This window comes from Aspergillus udagawae (assembly GCF_001078395.1).
Source record: "Aspergillus udagawae IFM 46973 DNA, scaffold_2, whole genome shotgun sequence".
Classification (NCBI taxonomy): domain Eukaryota; kingdom Fungi; phylum Ascomycota; class Eurotiomycetes; order Eurotiales; family Aspergillaceae; genus Aspergillus; species Aspergillus udagawae.
In genome coordinates, this window is record NW_025091265.1 from 3,478,298 (window position 1) to 3,491,825 (window position 13,528).

Below are 13,528 nucleotides of genomic sequence, written 5' to 3' on the forward strand. Positions count from 1 at the left end.
CAAGTACTCATCTTTGCAAAAGGTGCATCTCACCTCGGACCGTCCCGCTTCAACACTTCTCTCGCTCGTACACACTCCTCCTGTCGGAGAATTCAACGCCAACAAGAAAGACAATCGGCAAGGATGATTGGTTTCTTCTTTCTTGTCTACGTACTCCTGCAAGAAACGCCTCCAATCGATAGACGCTTGCCTAGCCCCGGCCTTTTCCCACATTCGTCGTCATCACAGAGCGCCAGAACTACGCAATGGGCGGCCAGTCTCCACTCCGGGTGAACCATAAGACCTCCAGACTCGAGTATTCCCGTGGCTTTCAAGAGTGTAGATAAAGGACAGCTTGCATAAGACTCGACGATGACAATTAATGAAGGGTTATTTGAGAAAGCTTTACCCACATCTTCCAGAACCCTCGGGGGCAGCAAAGTATTAATAATTGATACTACTCCATACACACATAAATAATATTGAACATTAATGTCAAACTCTAAGGGAACAAAACAAACTCCACTGATTTCCCGACCTGGCAGTTGTGGACGGGAACTTGGCCTGTTCGGGTAAGTCCGACTTTCCCTCTTTGGGTCCTTCCTCTTTTGTTGATCTGGGGCGTTGTCCTATTCGTATTTCTTTCTTTCTCGGACATCATATACAATCAATTCAATCCCTCATCCCTCGTCCGCAATTCTCCTGCTTTTCCCCTCCCTCTGGCTTGGTTCTTCCCAGACATCGACCCCTAGCCCTTACCCAATCTGGGTCATATCTTGCTCCCGTCAGCTATGCATTGCGGTATCCGTGGTTGATCGTTTGCATCCCAGCTCATTTGATGCCACTGATTGGTGTGGGACATCCTCTGATCTTTGTGCACTTCAGAGACTCTCGCTTGCTGACGTCGACAGACAGATAGCCCCAGTCGCAGCTTGTCCAGGCCATTTCTTGCAGCTTTACTGCTCTTGCCGATGCTGCCAGACCAGTGTTTGGACTAGACAATTTATTTGCGCTCATTTCTACTCATCTCCCCTCCCCCACCTCGCCAAGCTTCCGAGTGTCTCATCGTTGACGAGACATGCTGCTCACCCTGAAACCTTCCGCTCAGAATAGGATCAAAGGTCCTCATGAGTACGCAATTGTCCGCCAATCTGTTCCCACCCCGCGGTCTTTCCCGCCTACTGTTCCCGACGCCTCGGCTACCGCTACATCTCCAAAGACTTTGCGCAGAGGATTGCCTCCTCCGTCGTCAATTAATCGCCAACCGGACGTTGGCCGCTCCAACATGGCGCCTATGAGCCAATTACCCCCCGCGCCGCCGGGATGGAGCTCCCCGGAGGACTTACGCCAATGGCTTCAGGCTAAGGCAGAGGAAGATCGCAGATTGCAAGAAGAGGAAAAGACACGCCAGGAGTCTCTCCGATTAGAGCAGCGGAAAATCGAACAAAGCATGCTTCGTGATTCGTTGCAGTCGGGAGTTCCGCCTCAGATGATTCCGCTCATCTTCGCCGGAATCACTGGCGGCAGCCTTCCCCAGTCTGCTATCGAATTGATACAGCAGTATGCGTCCCAGATTCCCGGCACGCGCAGTAATGCGCCACCTCCCCCTTCACACCATTCAGCTCCTCCCCTGCACCAGCAACAGCCATCCGCACTTGACCTACCGCCGCCACCCCCACTGTCCCAGCGGCATCCACCTTTGGCGATCCCTGCAGATATTCGACGTGACTCACGAGTCCTTCCGCCACAGCAGCAACCGATTCCTGGTCCCGTGCTGTCTCAGCCTCTCAGTACCCATGGACGTTCTCCCAGCAGCCAGTCTTTCGGACGTTCTCCCTTATCAAGCGGCCCTGGAAAGGCCACTGCCTCATCCTTGTCTCGGATCAACGGCGAAACACATTTGCAGCATGTCCCACTCACACTTGGTAACGCACAGTATGCAACTGGCTCTTCAGTTCCTCCGTCTCAGCCGGCGGAAATCAAACACGAACATCCGCCACGGCATTCTCCTCCGTCCTTATATTTTCACCATTGGGTCCCACCGGGCCAGCCCCCTCCAGGAAAGAACCAACATGACTTCCCCGTAGTATCCATTGCTCAGTCACAGCGCCGTTATGAAAACCAGAGCCCCCCTGGTCGAAAAAGAAAGTCTCAGATTCCCCATCAGCCGGCTCCTCTTCCATCCTCACGTCCTTCGGACGCTCCCTCCTCTTCGTTGCCGTCCTCCCGGCTTGGCTCCCCGATCGCCAGCAATCAACCGCCAGATTCTCGAGCCCATCACCACCGCCAGCGCAGTGATGCATCTAGCTCGCTTGATTCGCGAATGCAAGACCATCATGACGCTAACCAAGGTAATGATTTGTTACATCAGAAGCCTGGCGCATCAAGCTTGAATCAGCCGTCGGGAGACTATAGCCCTACAAAGGGCTTGGATCGTGGAGATATACCATCCAACAGCGCAGGCACTCGGTATCGGGCTTCCCACATGTCTGACAATGTCAACAATTCAGGCAAAGCTGAAGATGCTGCTGGAACTTCTTCTCAGCCTTAGTTCAACGACAGACCAGAGCCCGCTCGTGGCAGATATTCTCGAAAGTTACACTATTTGATCCTGGCCTTTCACATAAAACTGGCCACCAGATAGATCGATGTGGGGCTCACGGACTAATTTATTCCTCCATAGATGACGTGATGAATTTCTTGACAATTTCATTGTGCTAAAAGTTGCTTCTGGCCACCTAGGTGATATCCTTTCATCAGGGCATTTCGTTTATGTGTACCCGATCCCTTTTGGGTTATGTTCAACATGGTTGTGAGCATGCACTTCCATTTTTGCAGGACTATGGTGATATGTATAGCAGATAGCGCATCTGGCGCCATTGGTGTCCTGTCAGTCTCATGATTGTTCCGCACAATGTCTTCATGCTGGGAATTGTGGATTGTACAAAAGTATTTGGAGCACATAGAATGACATACACGCCGTTACCACAAGACCAAGCGGCTGATCTATTGAAGAATTCGTTCAACCGTTTAATAAGCCGAAAAGATAAGATTACGCTTACAACCTGGGTGATGGACAAGAATATCTGTTGATTAAGTCTGTACGAGACAGGCACATATAGTGACCTAACGATATGACAAGATGGGCCTTGCTTGGGGTATCAGGAATAAAATCAAAGCAGACTAGGATGTGCCCTTGCTTCAAGGGACGATTGTAAAACGTATATAGGCGGCGTGGACCACGAGTTGATAAGTGTCAGGACGGAAATGAAGGGGCAAGACAGAGCACGACAGGAAAGAAAACGGAGAGGATGAGATACGTCCCAGAGAGAGGGAGTCAGGGACAAAATGAAGGTAGCCTGAAAGAAAAGATACGAGACAAAGGAACGAGGTTGTGAATGAAGTAGTGAGAGGGGTACCCTAAGGGAATAATGAGGATAGAAGCGAGTGATGGAGTGACATGATATTAATATTGAGGTGACGCACGTGACCGCGTTGACATATATCCGTTGGCGGAAAAGGGTATTAGGGGCGATGGTAATGTAGTAGGATTGTCTCGGGGGAGTAGCCTGAAGGGCTTTTTGATTATTATCCTTCGGTCATTCGGTGGTGGTGAGATTAATGGACTCCGAGACGTTTGAGACGAGAGAAATCCTGTCTTGCACTCTCAAATGCAATGCAATGGCCGTGAGAATAACTATATATGAGAGGGAGGGTTCGTCAAAACCCCATGTGTGAGGTTCCGGTCATCAGAAGGTATCGTGTGGATGGATTATATGACTGGTTGTGCAGTGCGAACGTGTAGGGATGTTCATAGATACGACGCAAGGAATTGCGTATGGACAGGACATGCAGTTGTCAGGTCGACTGTAGGCGTGCGCGGGGTTTCACACTTTCATCCCCCCTTCTTGCGACGATGAACTTTCCATTCTGCCTTGGCGACTCGCATGAAAAGTTCCACATCTTGGATAGGGACCCAGCTAGTGAGGACCTTCATGGCATTCTCAAAGTCCGACTCGAGGATGATCTCCCGCATCCCATCGATGAGCGCCGCGGACGTGGCATGGAGGACGTCCAGGCCCTGGCCGAACGCGCTTGTGACTTGTGGCTCGGACTTGGTGGTTCCTTTGCCGGGCGGTTCCTCCGCATCGCCTAGGAGCATGAAGACGTCCCATACGCGAAGTTGCGCGGGGAAGGGAATGGAGTAATTGAATAGCGTGAGATACCAGCGGGTGCCGTACGCGGTGGGCGGGATCCCCAATTCGTTTAGTTTCGCGGCGACTTCGCCTGCGTCAAGCCATTCTCGTTCAAAATCACCAAGGGCTTCCATCAGCCCAGAGAACCCAGATTGGTACAAGCGCTCCAGCCCTCGTAGCTGCCACAATCGAACAAGCATGATGAACGCATGCTCCTCATCGTAGTAGGCGAGGAGGGTCGCCGCCAGCGCCGCCATACCCTGTACATAGCCAGTATCAGGAAAATACAAGGACATTGCGTGCAGCACGCGGAACAACAGCCTCTGGCCGCCACGATAACGGCGGCGGAACATAATGTGACTGGTTATTGTTCTCGGGACGTCAATGTCGATCTGTACATCGTCAGGGGACGAGACGAGCTGAAATTCGTTGTAAGCCTCGACAAGCTCCTGCTCCGTCGGGCTGTCGCTGCGCCGCTTGGCGCTTGCCTCTAAGAATGCGTACCAGGCCGTTGCGCGCCATCGGTCGGGTATACCCTTCCATGTCCGCTCGATCAGCTTGGTACTCTGCGTGTCGAATTCAAAAGTCATCCCGCCACCGAGTGCGGTTCGCCGCGTCGGCTTGGCCATCTTTGTCCACTTGTCCTCACGCTCCCACTCTTTCTTGCGCATCGCGCGTGCAATGGCGGAGTCCCGTCCCGTTCCAGAGGCCGCCACGTCGCTCGGAAGTGTGAGCATGTCACGCGCCTCATCCTTAAACCGACGATCGCGATTGTGCGGAAGATGATTAGCCGCCTGGCGGAATCGAGACGTTGACCGTCGGAGAGTGGAACTGTACGTGCTTTGCGATGACGATGGGCGCATAGATGGCGCAGATATCTTACGTGTCGGTGATCGGCCCGAAAAAGATCGGTTGCCCGCCAGGGCTGACGGAGGTCGGATGGAATGCTTTCGTCGCGGTGTCTCTGATGCCAGAAGCAGGCTGGTAGAAACGCGCTGGATGGGGCTATGCTCCGTGCCGTCGGCCGAGTTGAAAGTAGTACTCCGAATGAAGCCGTACCGATCGACATCACCTGCCTTGATATTCTGCCAGTATTCAATACCACCGGCCAGTTCGTGGGGCTCCCTCTTCGGCCCAGAACCATTGCTGCTGTCAGGCCCAACCGATGACTCCCCACCACTCGCGCTGTGTCCAGAGACGGCGGAGGCCTCCGTTGGAGTGGGAGCAACTTCCTCCCACAGCACTCCATTCTCCATTGCAAGGGACTTGGCCACCTCCGAATCGGTCACATTTTCGTCGCCTTTCTCATACATCAATCTGACTCGGCGCGAGAGCATGTCCTCGTCGGCCGAGATCACTCTGCTCGGAACGCTGCTGTGCCTCGCTCGCAAATACGACAATGGCTTCGTCCGGCGTCTTCGCGCCCCATGGAGTTCTGGCTCCGCACAATTCTCCTCCGCACAATTCTCCGCTGCAGTCGCTGGTGCACTTGTTTCACCCGTCTCGTTCTGCTCTGGCTGTTCCATTGAAGCCTCTGCCGCTGCCTGCGACTCGTTTTGCTGCGGCAATTCATGCTTCGAGATCTCTCGCTGGAGGCGCTGCCTATCCTCCTCCTTGATAAGACTGCCACGTTTCGAAAATCGCATGGACTGCGCTCCTAGGCCGTCAAGTGAACCGTTCGGGATGTCAAGCGAGATCTTATTGAATGGTCTCTCAATCGGAGGCGGAGGCGGTGGTGACTCCGACCTCCTGTCAAACTCTCCAGACCGTTTCCCTCTCAAAGCGCTCCATTTGCGCTCAGACCACCGAGACCCCGGTCGAGAGCCCGGCCGCGATCCAGGCCGAGACCCGGGGCGCGACCCAGCATCATTGACAATGATACTGGGGATACTGCGCAATGACCGCCGGCTGAACGTAGAATGGTTGTCCTCCGGCGGCGTCAGCCTCTTATCCTTTGCGATTGACGCCGAAGAGGGCGCGAGGCCCGATTCCGCACTGCTGTTCTGATGCGACGCCAATGCGACCGACTCGAACTTGTTCCCGTGGTTTTCTGACGATGATGCGCTCGTTGACGCCGATCGCTTCTCTGAACATATCACATAGTCGTGCGGAGTAGGAACCGAGGCAGATCGGCTGGCTCCAGAGTCTGCGAGGGCGAAGGTGTCCTCGTAGCGCAGGGCAGAGATGGTCGAGTCCGGTTCCGTCATGACGACAGGAGGCACCGAAGAAGAGCGTTGGTCCCCCATGATCACTATCGCCGGTCAATTTATCCTGGCATGACTTGCAGCATCTGGGGTGATTGGAATCGTAGCGACTTGATTTTATGAATTCTTTCCGTTCGTTTTGAATCGGGGAGGACAGCCAAATTTGGTTTCAAAAGGAGAGGGCAGGCAGGCGGGGACGAGGGCGACGGCGAGGGGGTCGCTTTGGGGAGGCGAACGCAATTAAGTCGATCTCGCTGGATTCTGCAAGATGTTGGGCACGAAGAATATCAGGTCGGGTTACTCAGGCGATAAAAGGAGCGAAAATGAATGACAATGGCCCAAGGGATTGAACATGACCGGCCTCCCCGTCAAGGAGGATTGAATATGGGAATAATAAGAGGTAAAAGAAGAGACTGACGAGGCTAGCGAGCACTTAGTGTAGTGGTGACTGGATGTACCAAGTAGTACCGCGGCTCCCTAGATGCTTGGCAAGGAGGAATAAGCTTCACTTCTACTTTGAGTCGAATCTAGGGAGGAGTCGATAGTCGAAATGGAGAGGTAGAAAGGTATCTAGATGTGCTGAATGGTCTATGTAACTCAAAACGGATGCTTACTATTCTGGTTTCGCATCATCGTTCTTCTGTCTAGCCCATGACGGCGTCGACCCTTATTATATGGACGAATTCGATCTCGCCATTCCTCAGGCAGCAAGGCTACCTCTCCTCCAGAACTCGTGTCTTCTACAGTCTTTGATACTACTTAGAAAAAAAAAGGGAAAATTCGTTTAGCTACGTACCAAGAGGAACTCGGAAAATTAGACTAACAGTTGAAAATTCAACGCAGGGATCATCATAGGGGGCTACCAAAATCCGATTATTGTACAGTTGAACTCCATAAATGTCCCACTTTGGGGGCTCCAGACTGCAAAAGCCGCGCGCTCTGGTGGGTCAATCGTGGAAATTCGTTGAAGCCGAATATTATTGACAAAGTAGGTAATACTCCTAATTATTATATTCGAAGAGGGCAGGAGTAATCAGCTTCGATCCATAGAAGCAGAATTTTGTCAACCTCTAGATAGTTACTGTGGTCTGAACCGGTGGTTCTTGAAGCCCTGTGCGATCTGAATCCACAGGATAGATTATTGTGATGTGCCTACGGTGGAGCTCACTGGAGCTCATGAGCAGCAATTAAAGTCTAGAACATAATCATTATATTACCTTAAACACGGTACTGCCACGAGGGAAGAGGTAACTCGCACTACAGGAAAGGTAGATATCCCTTGAATAACAATTAGGCCAAATCCTTGGTTCTTCACCAAGTTCTATCAAATAAAGTACTCCCTTACGACAGACTATCGCTGGTCTTTTCTCCCACATCATTTTTTGGGATAGTATTATTGAAGGGGTAAAGCCCTTGACAATCCTTCCTTAACGCAAGGACTGGCACAGGTCTCTCTCTTTTGCTCTCTTCCTGTTCTTTTTGTTGTGGTTTTCCTGTTTACGGAAGTAATCCATGTCAACGTCGTCTTATCCGAGTCCTAGATACAGAAACACACTCTATAACTCCGTGGAGGCCATATACCAGTAGGCCATCAATGCAATAAGGGACGCTGGCCCAATACAAACAGTCCTGCTGTAGTGACAAAGGCGAACAAGAGAGGGCATTCCAAAAAGGCCATGTACTAGGCCGCAGCGGCGGTGTTGACTCGCGATCTGGATGGCTCCTGCGCTGACCGTGCTGGTTCAATGGGCTCTTGAGGTAGCAGCTCGATTTGACGGACTAAGAAACTCTTCTCGTCCGTGAATTGGTCGTCATCCGTCCGATCCATTAGGAATTTAGGCAAGAATTTCAACAAACGGTCCCGATTGTTGATGAGAATCCGTTGCACCGCGACCGATTTGTTAGGATTTGCGACGAATACCTGGTCACATTCCTCATCAGCAATTCACGGATTCATCGCCCATCGTTCGTGCCAGAGAAATAGGGGATCATACCTTGAAAACGTGGAACCCCTCGTACTGAATCATTTTACGATCATCTTTCAGCAATTGCATGCAGAGTTTCAGATTGTCCCCGCTTTCAACATATGCCATCATCACGCTGTAATTGGCTCGATCCAACAGTATCTCACCGAGAAGCTTTATACTCTGGCGCTTCGTAACATAGGAACTCGACTGGATGAGTGCATTGAAGCGGGAAAAGAAGAGATCAAAGTTGGTAGTGAGGTAGGAGGTCACGAGACTCTTGTGACGAGTGAGAATGTCCTATGCCACGGTTACTCCTTATGACTACTTCAACCATAACGGGCGTTGCTTACCCTAAATGTTGTAAAGGAATCAGCGCTCACTTCGAAGCTGCTCTTGTCGATCCAATGAAAAAATCTCCAAAAGATGCCATTGCCTTTCTGGGGGATATCGGGGTTGACCTGCGTCAATCTGATCGCGGGTTGACCCTCGGTAGACTGATCGTATAGGATGATGGCCGCGCACACGTCGAATTTGAGTGCTTCTCTCAGGATGGCGCCACAGGGCATTGTACTCTCGGGTGATTCGTATCCCCGGCAGAGCTCAACAATGATCTCGGGACGATTGTGTACAATATAAGAAATGACTGGTGGGTCACCATTGTTGGCCTGGGCGGGTCGAAAACGAAGGATCTGAGAGAATATGGTTTGCGTATCTTTTCTGGCTTGAAAGGGAAGATGACGGAGGTTGCGGGCAAGTTCGTATAGAAGATCTTCGTGGACGGTGGCTTGAACCAGGGCATGTACTTGTTCCGGAGTCGTGTCAGTTTCTAAAGGAGACTGCAGTCAGCATAATGACCATAATCTTTTATAGAATGCGCCGGTGCGGCGAGGCAATGGTGCACGCTCATTACACTAACCTTGAGTGCCTTGGACGATCACTTTCATTTGCGCAAGTTGCTTCGCCAAGTCATCTTCGACCTGTATGAAGCTGTCAGCAAGCTGCAGATTGGTACAATATATGGCATAAACAAGCAGAGGGAACCTGCGAGACTGACCTTGGCAGCTGCCGGAGCTTCTCCTAGTCTTAATAATAGCTCCTTAATTGTTCGGACGACGTCAGAAGGCGGCCGTTGTCGATTCCGCCAGAGGAAAGCCATTTCTGTTGATATAAATAATGTAATATGTATTGGACAGGAAAGTTTGATGTAGAGGAAACAAACGGAGGATGAGAGACAATGAGCTGTTCAGTACATGTGAAAGATGCAGGGCAAGCAATTGATCCCTAGCAGAAGAAGGGTGACATGAACACTTGCTCTGTCTCGACTGAAGGAAGCGCCGAAGTGGTGAGCCTGTACAAGGAGAAAAGAGATGGTTACGGAGAAGGAGAAGGAGAAGGTGGTGGTGATGACGATGATGCTGATGATAAAGAGGTGTCTCAGCTCCGACTTGTTATCTGCCCTATCGGTCTGAGGGGAATGAGCTGTTGTCAGGCGGAGAGCCGATAAACAAAGTACCCAGCGAGCATTGGGCGGGGCAACCAGCGGGTTCTGTTGTGAGTAAACTCTTTTTTTTTTTTTTTTTTTCCCTTTTTCTACCGATTTTAGTCCCCTCGATTGCTTGAACCCCTCCATCCATATATTTACATGGTCCATTGGTCGCACAATTCCGTCTAAAGAATCAAGAAATCTAAGAATTAGGCAATTTCAGCAATTTGAATTGCCGTTGCCCAAATCTGAATTGAGTCAATGTCTGCCACAATTCCCTCAGACCGTCCCTTAAGGGACCAAGATGCCCTCTCGACAACCTCTTCGGACGATTCGGATATCAGCAACGAAGAGGGATGGGAAGATGTTGAGCCTGATGACGAGACACAGCCGGTAATTGGCTTGTTTTCCGATAAGGTCTACCCCGACGTACAGTCGATGCTCCAGGAGTCTAAAGACAAACATGGCTTTGACTTGCGGAAGATTCGAAAGGATCTTGGTATGTAATATCGATCCTTGGGCGCTCTGTTCCCGTTATTGTTCCGATGCTCCTAATATGGGCATAATCATGATTGTTTGCGAGAAATCCTGGCTAACTGTTACGTTCCACTTCAGACTTGGATTTCCTCGGTACTATCAAATTAGTCAATTATGTCCGGTCTCAAGTCAAAGCTGGGAACACGACCCCGGATGTCTCTTCGAAAGATAAATTTGAGGACGAGGCTTACTTAAAGCCCGCCCTTGAAGACGACGCCCTTTTGTATAGCTTGGACGATATCGACGACGAAGAATCCGCGACAGCCGGTGCGACAGAGGCGGAGCGCCGCGTGATCGAGCTGCAGGAGGACCTTGAACGCCTCCAGAGCCAGTTCACTGAATATAGAATGGCCGTGCAAAAGTCAATGGAAGAACAGTTGTCGAAGGAAGATGAGAAATTGGGACCATCGCCCAGCGGCCCGTCGGGCAAGAAAATGAGCAAGATTGAGGAGGCAGACTCAGATTACTTCGTTTCTTACTCCTACAATGGTCAGTTCTCCACTCCCTGTCGAGCTGAATATGCTTTTTGCCTAACTGTTATATTTTTTTGAAGCCATCCACGAGTCCATGCTCAAGGACTCTGTCCGTACTGACTCCTATCGCGATTTCATTTACGACAACAAGCATCTCTTCAAGGACAAGGTCGTCTTAGATGTCGGATGTGGAACTGGCATTCTCTCCATGTTCTGCGCGAAAGCAGGTGCCAAGAAGGTCATCTCAGTCGACAATTCCAATATCATTGACAGAGCCAAGGAGATCATCTACACCAACGGCTTCGGCGATGTGATCACGTACGTATTTCTGCTTCCCGTCAGATATTTATCTACCGGAATCTAACGTTAGATCAGATGCATCCGTGGCAAGATTGAAGAAGTCACTCTGCCTGTTCCCCAGGTCGACATCATCGTCTCCGAGTGGATGGGCTACTGCCTTCTATTCGAGGCCATGTTCGATTCGGTCATTTACGCCAGAGATCGGTATCTCGCTCCAGGAGGACTGATGGTACCCTCAGACGCCACCCTACGTATTGCGCCGTTCGCCGATTCCGAGTTCATCTCGTCGCACATCTCATTCTGGGACGATGTGTACGGGTTCAAGATGGGCAGCATGCGCAAGAACATCTACGACGATGCGCTTGTTCGTAGCGTACTGCCTGCGGCAATTCCTGGTGATTCTGATGTATTCCTAGAACTGCCGTTGCACACCATCACCGTGGAGGAGCTCTCGTTCCTGAAGGAGTTCCAGGTTACTCTGAAGGAAGATATCGACGCTCTTGACGGTTTCGCTATCTGGTTTGATATTTTCTTCATGCCCTCTAGGGATTCTACTATCCCGAAGAACGCCGTTCCTTCAGAAATGCAGAAAAAGGGTTTCGTCGCCTTCACTACAGGCCCCGATGGACCGGAAACGCATTGGCAACAAGGTGTTCTCCTGATTGATCGCGAGAAAAAGAAGGGAGTCGCCCTGAAGAAGGGTCAGACCATCACTGGCAAGGTCGGTTATCAGAAGAGAGAAGAAGGGTCGCGCTCGCTGGACATCACCATCGAGTGGGACACGCAAGTGGGCGAGCAGGGGGCCCAAAAATGGGCGCTCCTATGAGTTATGACGCTTAATCAAAAGTTTTGTCTATTATTGTAATTCATGATTCAGACTTGACTGGTACCAACATACCGCTCAAATAGAGAGACGCTCGATTTCGAAAACAAATGTACAATCTCATGAAGCAACCATGGTTGGCTCTGCCATCCGTAGCTATGGTAGGGGTCAAACGTCGTAAATCATTCACATCAAGTTCAAGCTTCCATAAAGAAAGGTGTCACGCATGGCGTTTGTGCGACTGCGCCTCGCGAACGTCTCCTCGGTCGTGGTCATGGTGATTACGATGACGGCGCGATAGGGAGTGGGAGTGGGAATGGGAGTGACGGTGTCGCTTGCGAGAACCATCGCGACTTCTTCCTCGGCGATGCGAGCGATGTCGGTGTGAGCTCCTCGATTCCTTGTCCTGACGTTTGTCAGGTGCGTCAAGGCTGAAGTTTTCAAGACTATCCCCAGAGTTTGACGCTTTTGACAACGACGTTGATCTCCTTCTGCGATGAAAAGACCGTCGTCTTTGTGCCTCTTTCAATGCATCCAATTCTCTCTTTCTCTCCTGGTTCCACTTCTTCCGTTCAAGTTCGACCGATTTCAGCTGGCGAACTCCCCTCTGTATCGCCGCAAGTGGATCGTTGGCATCCAGCCGGGCTCTCTCCCGCTCCTGTCTCATTGGATCCTCATTGCCCCAAACATCCTTTTCGGGCATAGCAGCAGGCGCCAAAACATCACGACTGGAGGAAGAGTACCAAGGCGTTTGGCCAGCGGACTGTCGATAGCCCGCCGCATTCGAGAAGCGCATCGTATATTGGTCCTCATAGCTCCGGTTCTTGTCAGCTGCCTCCTTCTCCGCCTCTTGATTTTTTTCTGCTGGTTTCCGCGCTGCCTCGGAAGGAAATAAATTGATATGCCCTGTACTGTCTAAAAGCGGCGCATCGCTGGTCTTGGACACAGCAAGCTCCTCCCTTTTCGCCAGCATCAACTGAGCATCTTCCCTCGCGAGTCTGATATCGCGATCCGTATCATTTTCACCTGCCAGTCGCCTCCGCTTTCTATATCTTCCAGCATCCTCTCCATGTGTCCTGTCTCGTCGAGTATCTGATGGAGCAGACGGCGGGGGTGGTGGGGTAGAGGGCCGTTCGCCACGGAGAATTTGAATTCTGCGCTCAGCGTCAACTTCTTGCATACGACGTTCCTCTTCCTCCTCCCGAGCCTTGGCCTCAGCCTCGTCACGCCGGACACGGGCGATGTTCTCGGGATTGTAGACGTTCCATGACTTCTTGCCCAGTAGATGACTGCTCAATGCATCAGTATGAACCGCAGAATTGCATAAGAACAAATTCAATGGGCTTACAGAGGCATGGTGTATCGAAGTACTCTGCGAGCACCTGGTCACGCAGTATCAACCCAAGAACCGACACAACCGAAGAGTCGACGAGTTACCAGAGATCTCCCAAGGCGATAAAGGGTGGATCATCACTAGCTTAAGCCACACCGATCGGCCAAAACGGAGCTTCACGGGCCGATGTGGCTAATTATGGGAGCTCCGCCAAGTGATTTAACTCTGCCTCA

The 13,528-nt window shown here is 51.2% G+C and overlaps 5 protein-coding genes across 5 annotated transcripts; 2 read left to right on the forward strand and 3 right to left on the reverse strand.

Moving 5' to 3' along the window:
* Positions 1-1,057: 1,057 nt before the first annotated feature.
* Aud_003534 (uncharacterized protein) lies at positions 1,058-2,530 on the forward strand (the record flags this gene model as incomplete). Its single annotated transcript, XM_043288484.1, has 1 exon — positions 1,058-2,530. The coding sequence occupies one exon, from the start codon at positions 1,058-1,060 to the stop codon at positions 2,528-2,530; it is 1,473 nt and encodes a 490-aa protein (XP_043144419.1).
* Positions 2,531-3,874: 1,344 nt separating this feature from the next.
* Positions 3,875-6,421, reverse strand: Aud_003535 (putative TBC domain protein; the record flags this gene model as incomplete). The annotated part of the gene is made up of 1 exon (XM_043288485.1): positions 3,875-6,421. The coding sequence occupies one exon, from the start codon at positions 6,419-6,421 to the stop codon at positions 3,875-3,877; it is 2,547 nt and encodes an 848-aa protein (XP_043144420.1).
* Positions 6,422-8,060: 1,639 nt separating this feature from the next.
* Positions 8,061-9,502, reverse strand: Aud_003536 (Mo25 family protein; the record flags this gene model as incomplete). The annotated part of the gene is made up of 5 exons (XM_043288486.1): positions 8,061-8,300; positions 8,374-8,643; positions 8,697-9,172; positions 9,263-9,323; positions 9,401-9,502. The coding sequence occupies 5 exons, from the start codon at positions 9,500-9,502 to the stop codon at positions 8,061-8,063; spliced, it is 1,149 nt and encodes a 382-aa protein (XP_043144421.1).
* Positions 9,503-10,090: 588 nt separating this feature from the next.
* Positions 10,091-11,965, forward strand: Aud_003537 (protein arginine methyltransferase RmtB; the record flags this gene model as incomplete). Its single annotated transcript, XM_043288487.1, has 4 exons — positions 10,091-10,328; positions 10,445-10,855; positions 10,920-11,157; positions 11,215-11,965. 4 exons carry the CDS (start codon positions 10,091-10,093, stop codon positions 11,963-11,965), a joined length of 1,638 nt encoding a protein of 545 aa, XP_043144422.1.
* Positions 11,966-12,148: 183 nt separating this feature from the next.
* Aud_003538 (uncharacterized protein) lies at positions 12,149-13,318 on the reverse strand (the record flags this gene model as incomplete). The annotated part of the gene is made up of 3 exons (XM_043288488.1): positions 12,149-12,368; positions 12,469-13,251; positions 13,311-13,318. 3 exons carry the CDS (start codon positions 13,316-13,318, stop codon positions 12,149-12,151), a joined length of 1,011 nt encoding a protein of 336 aa, XP_043144423.1.
* Positions 13,319-13,528: the final 210 nt, after the last annotated feature.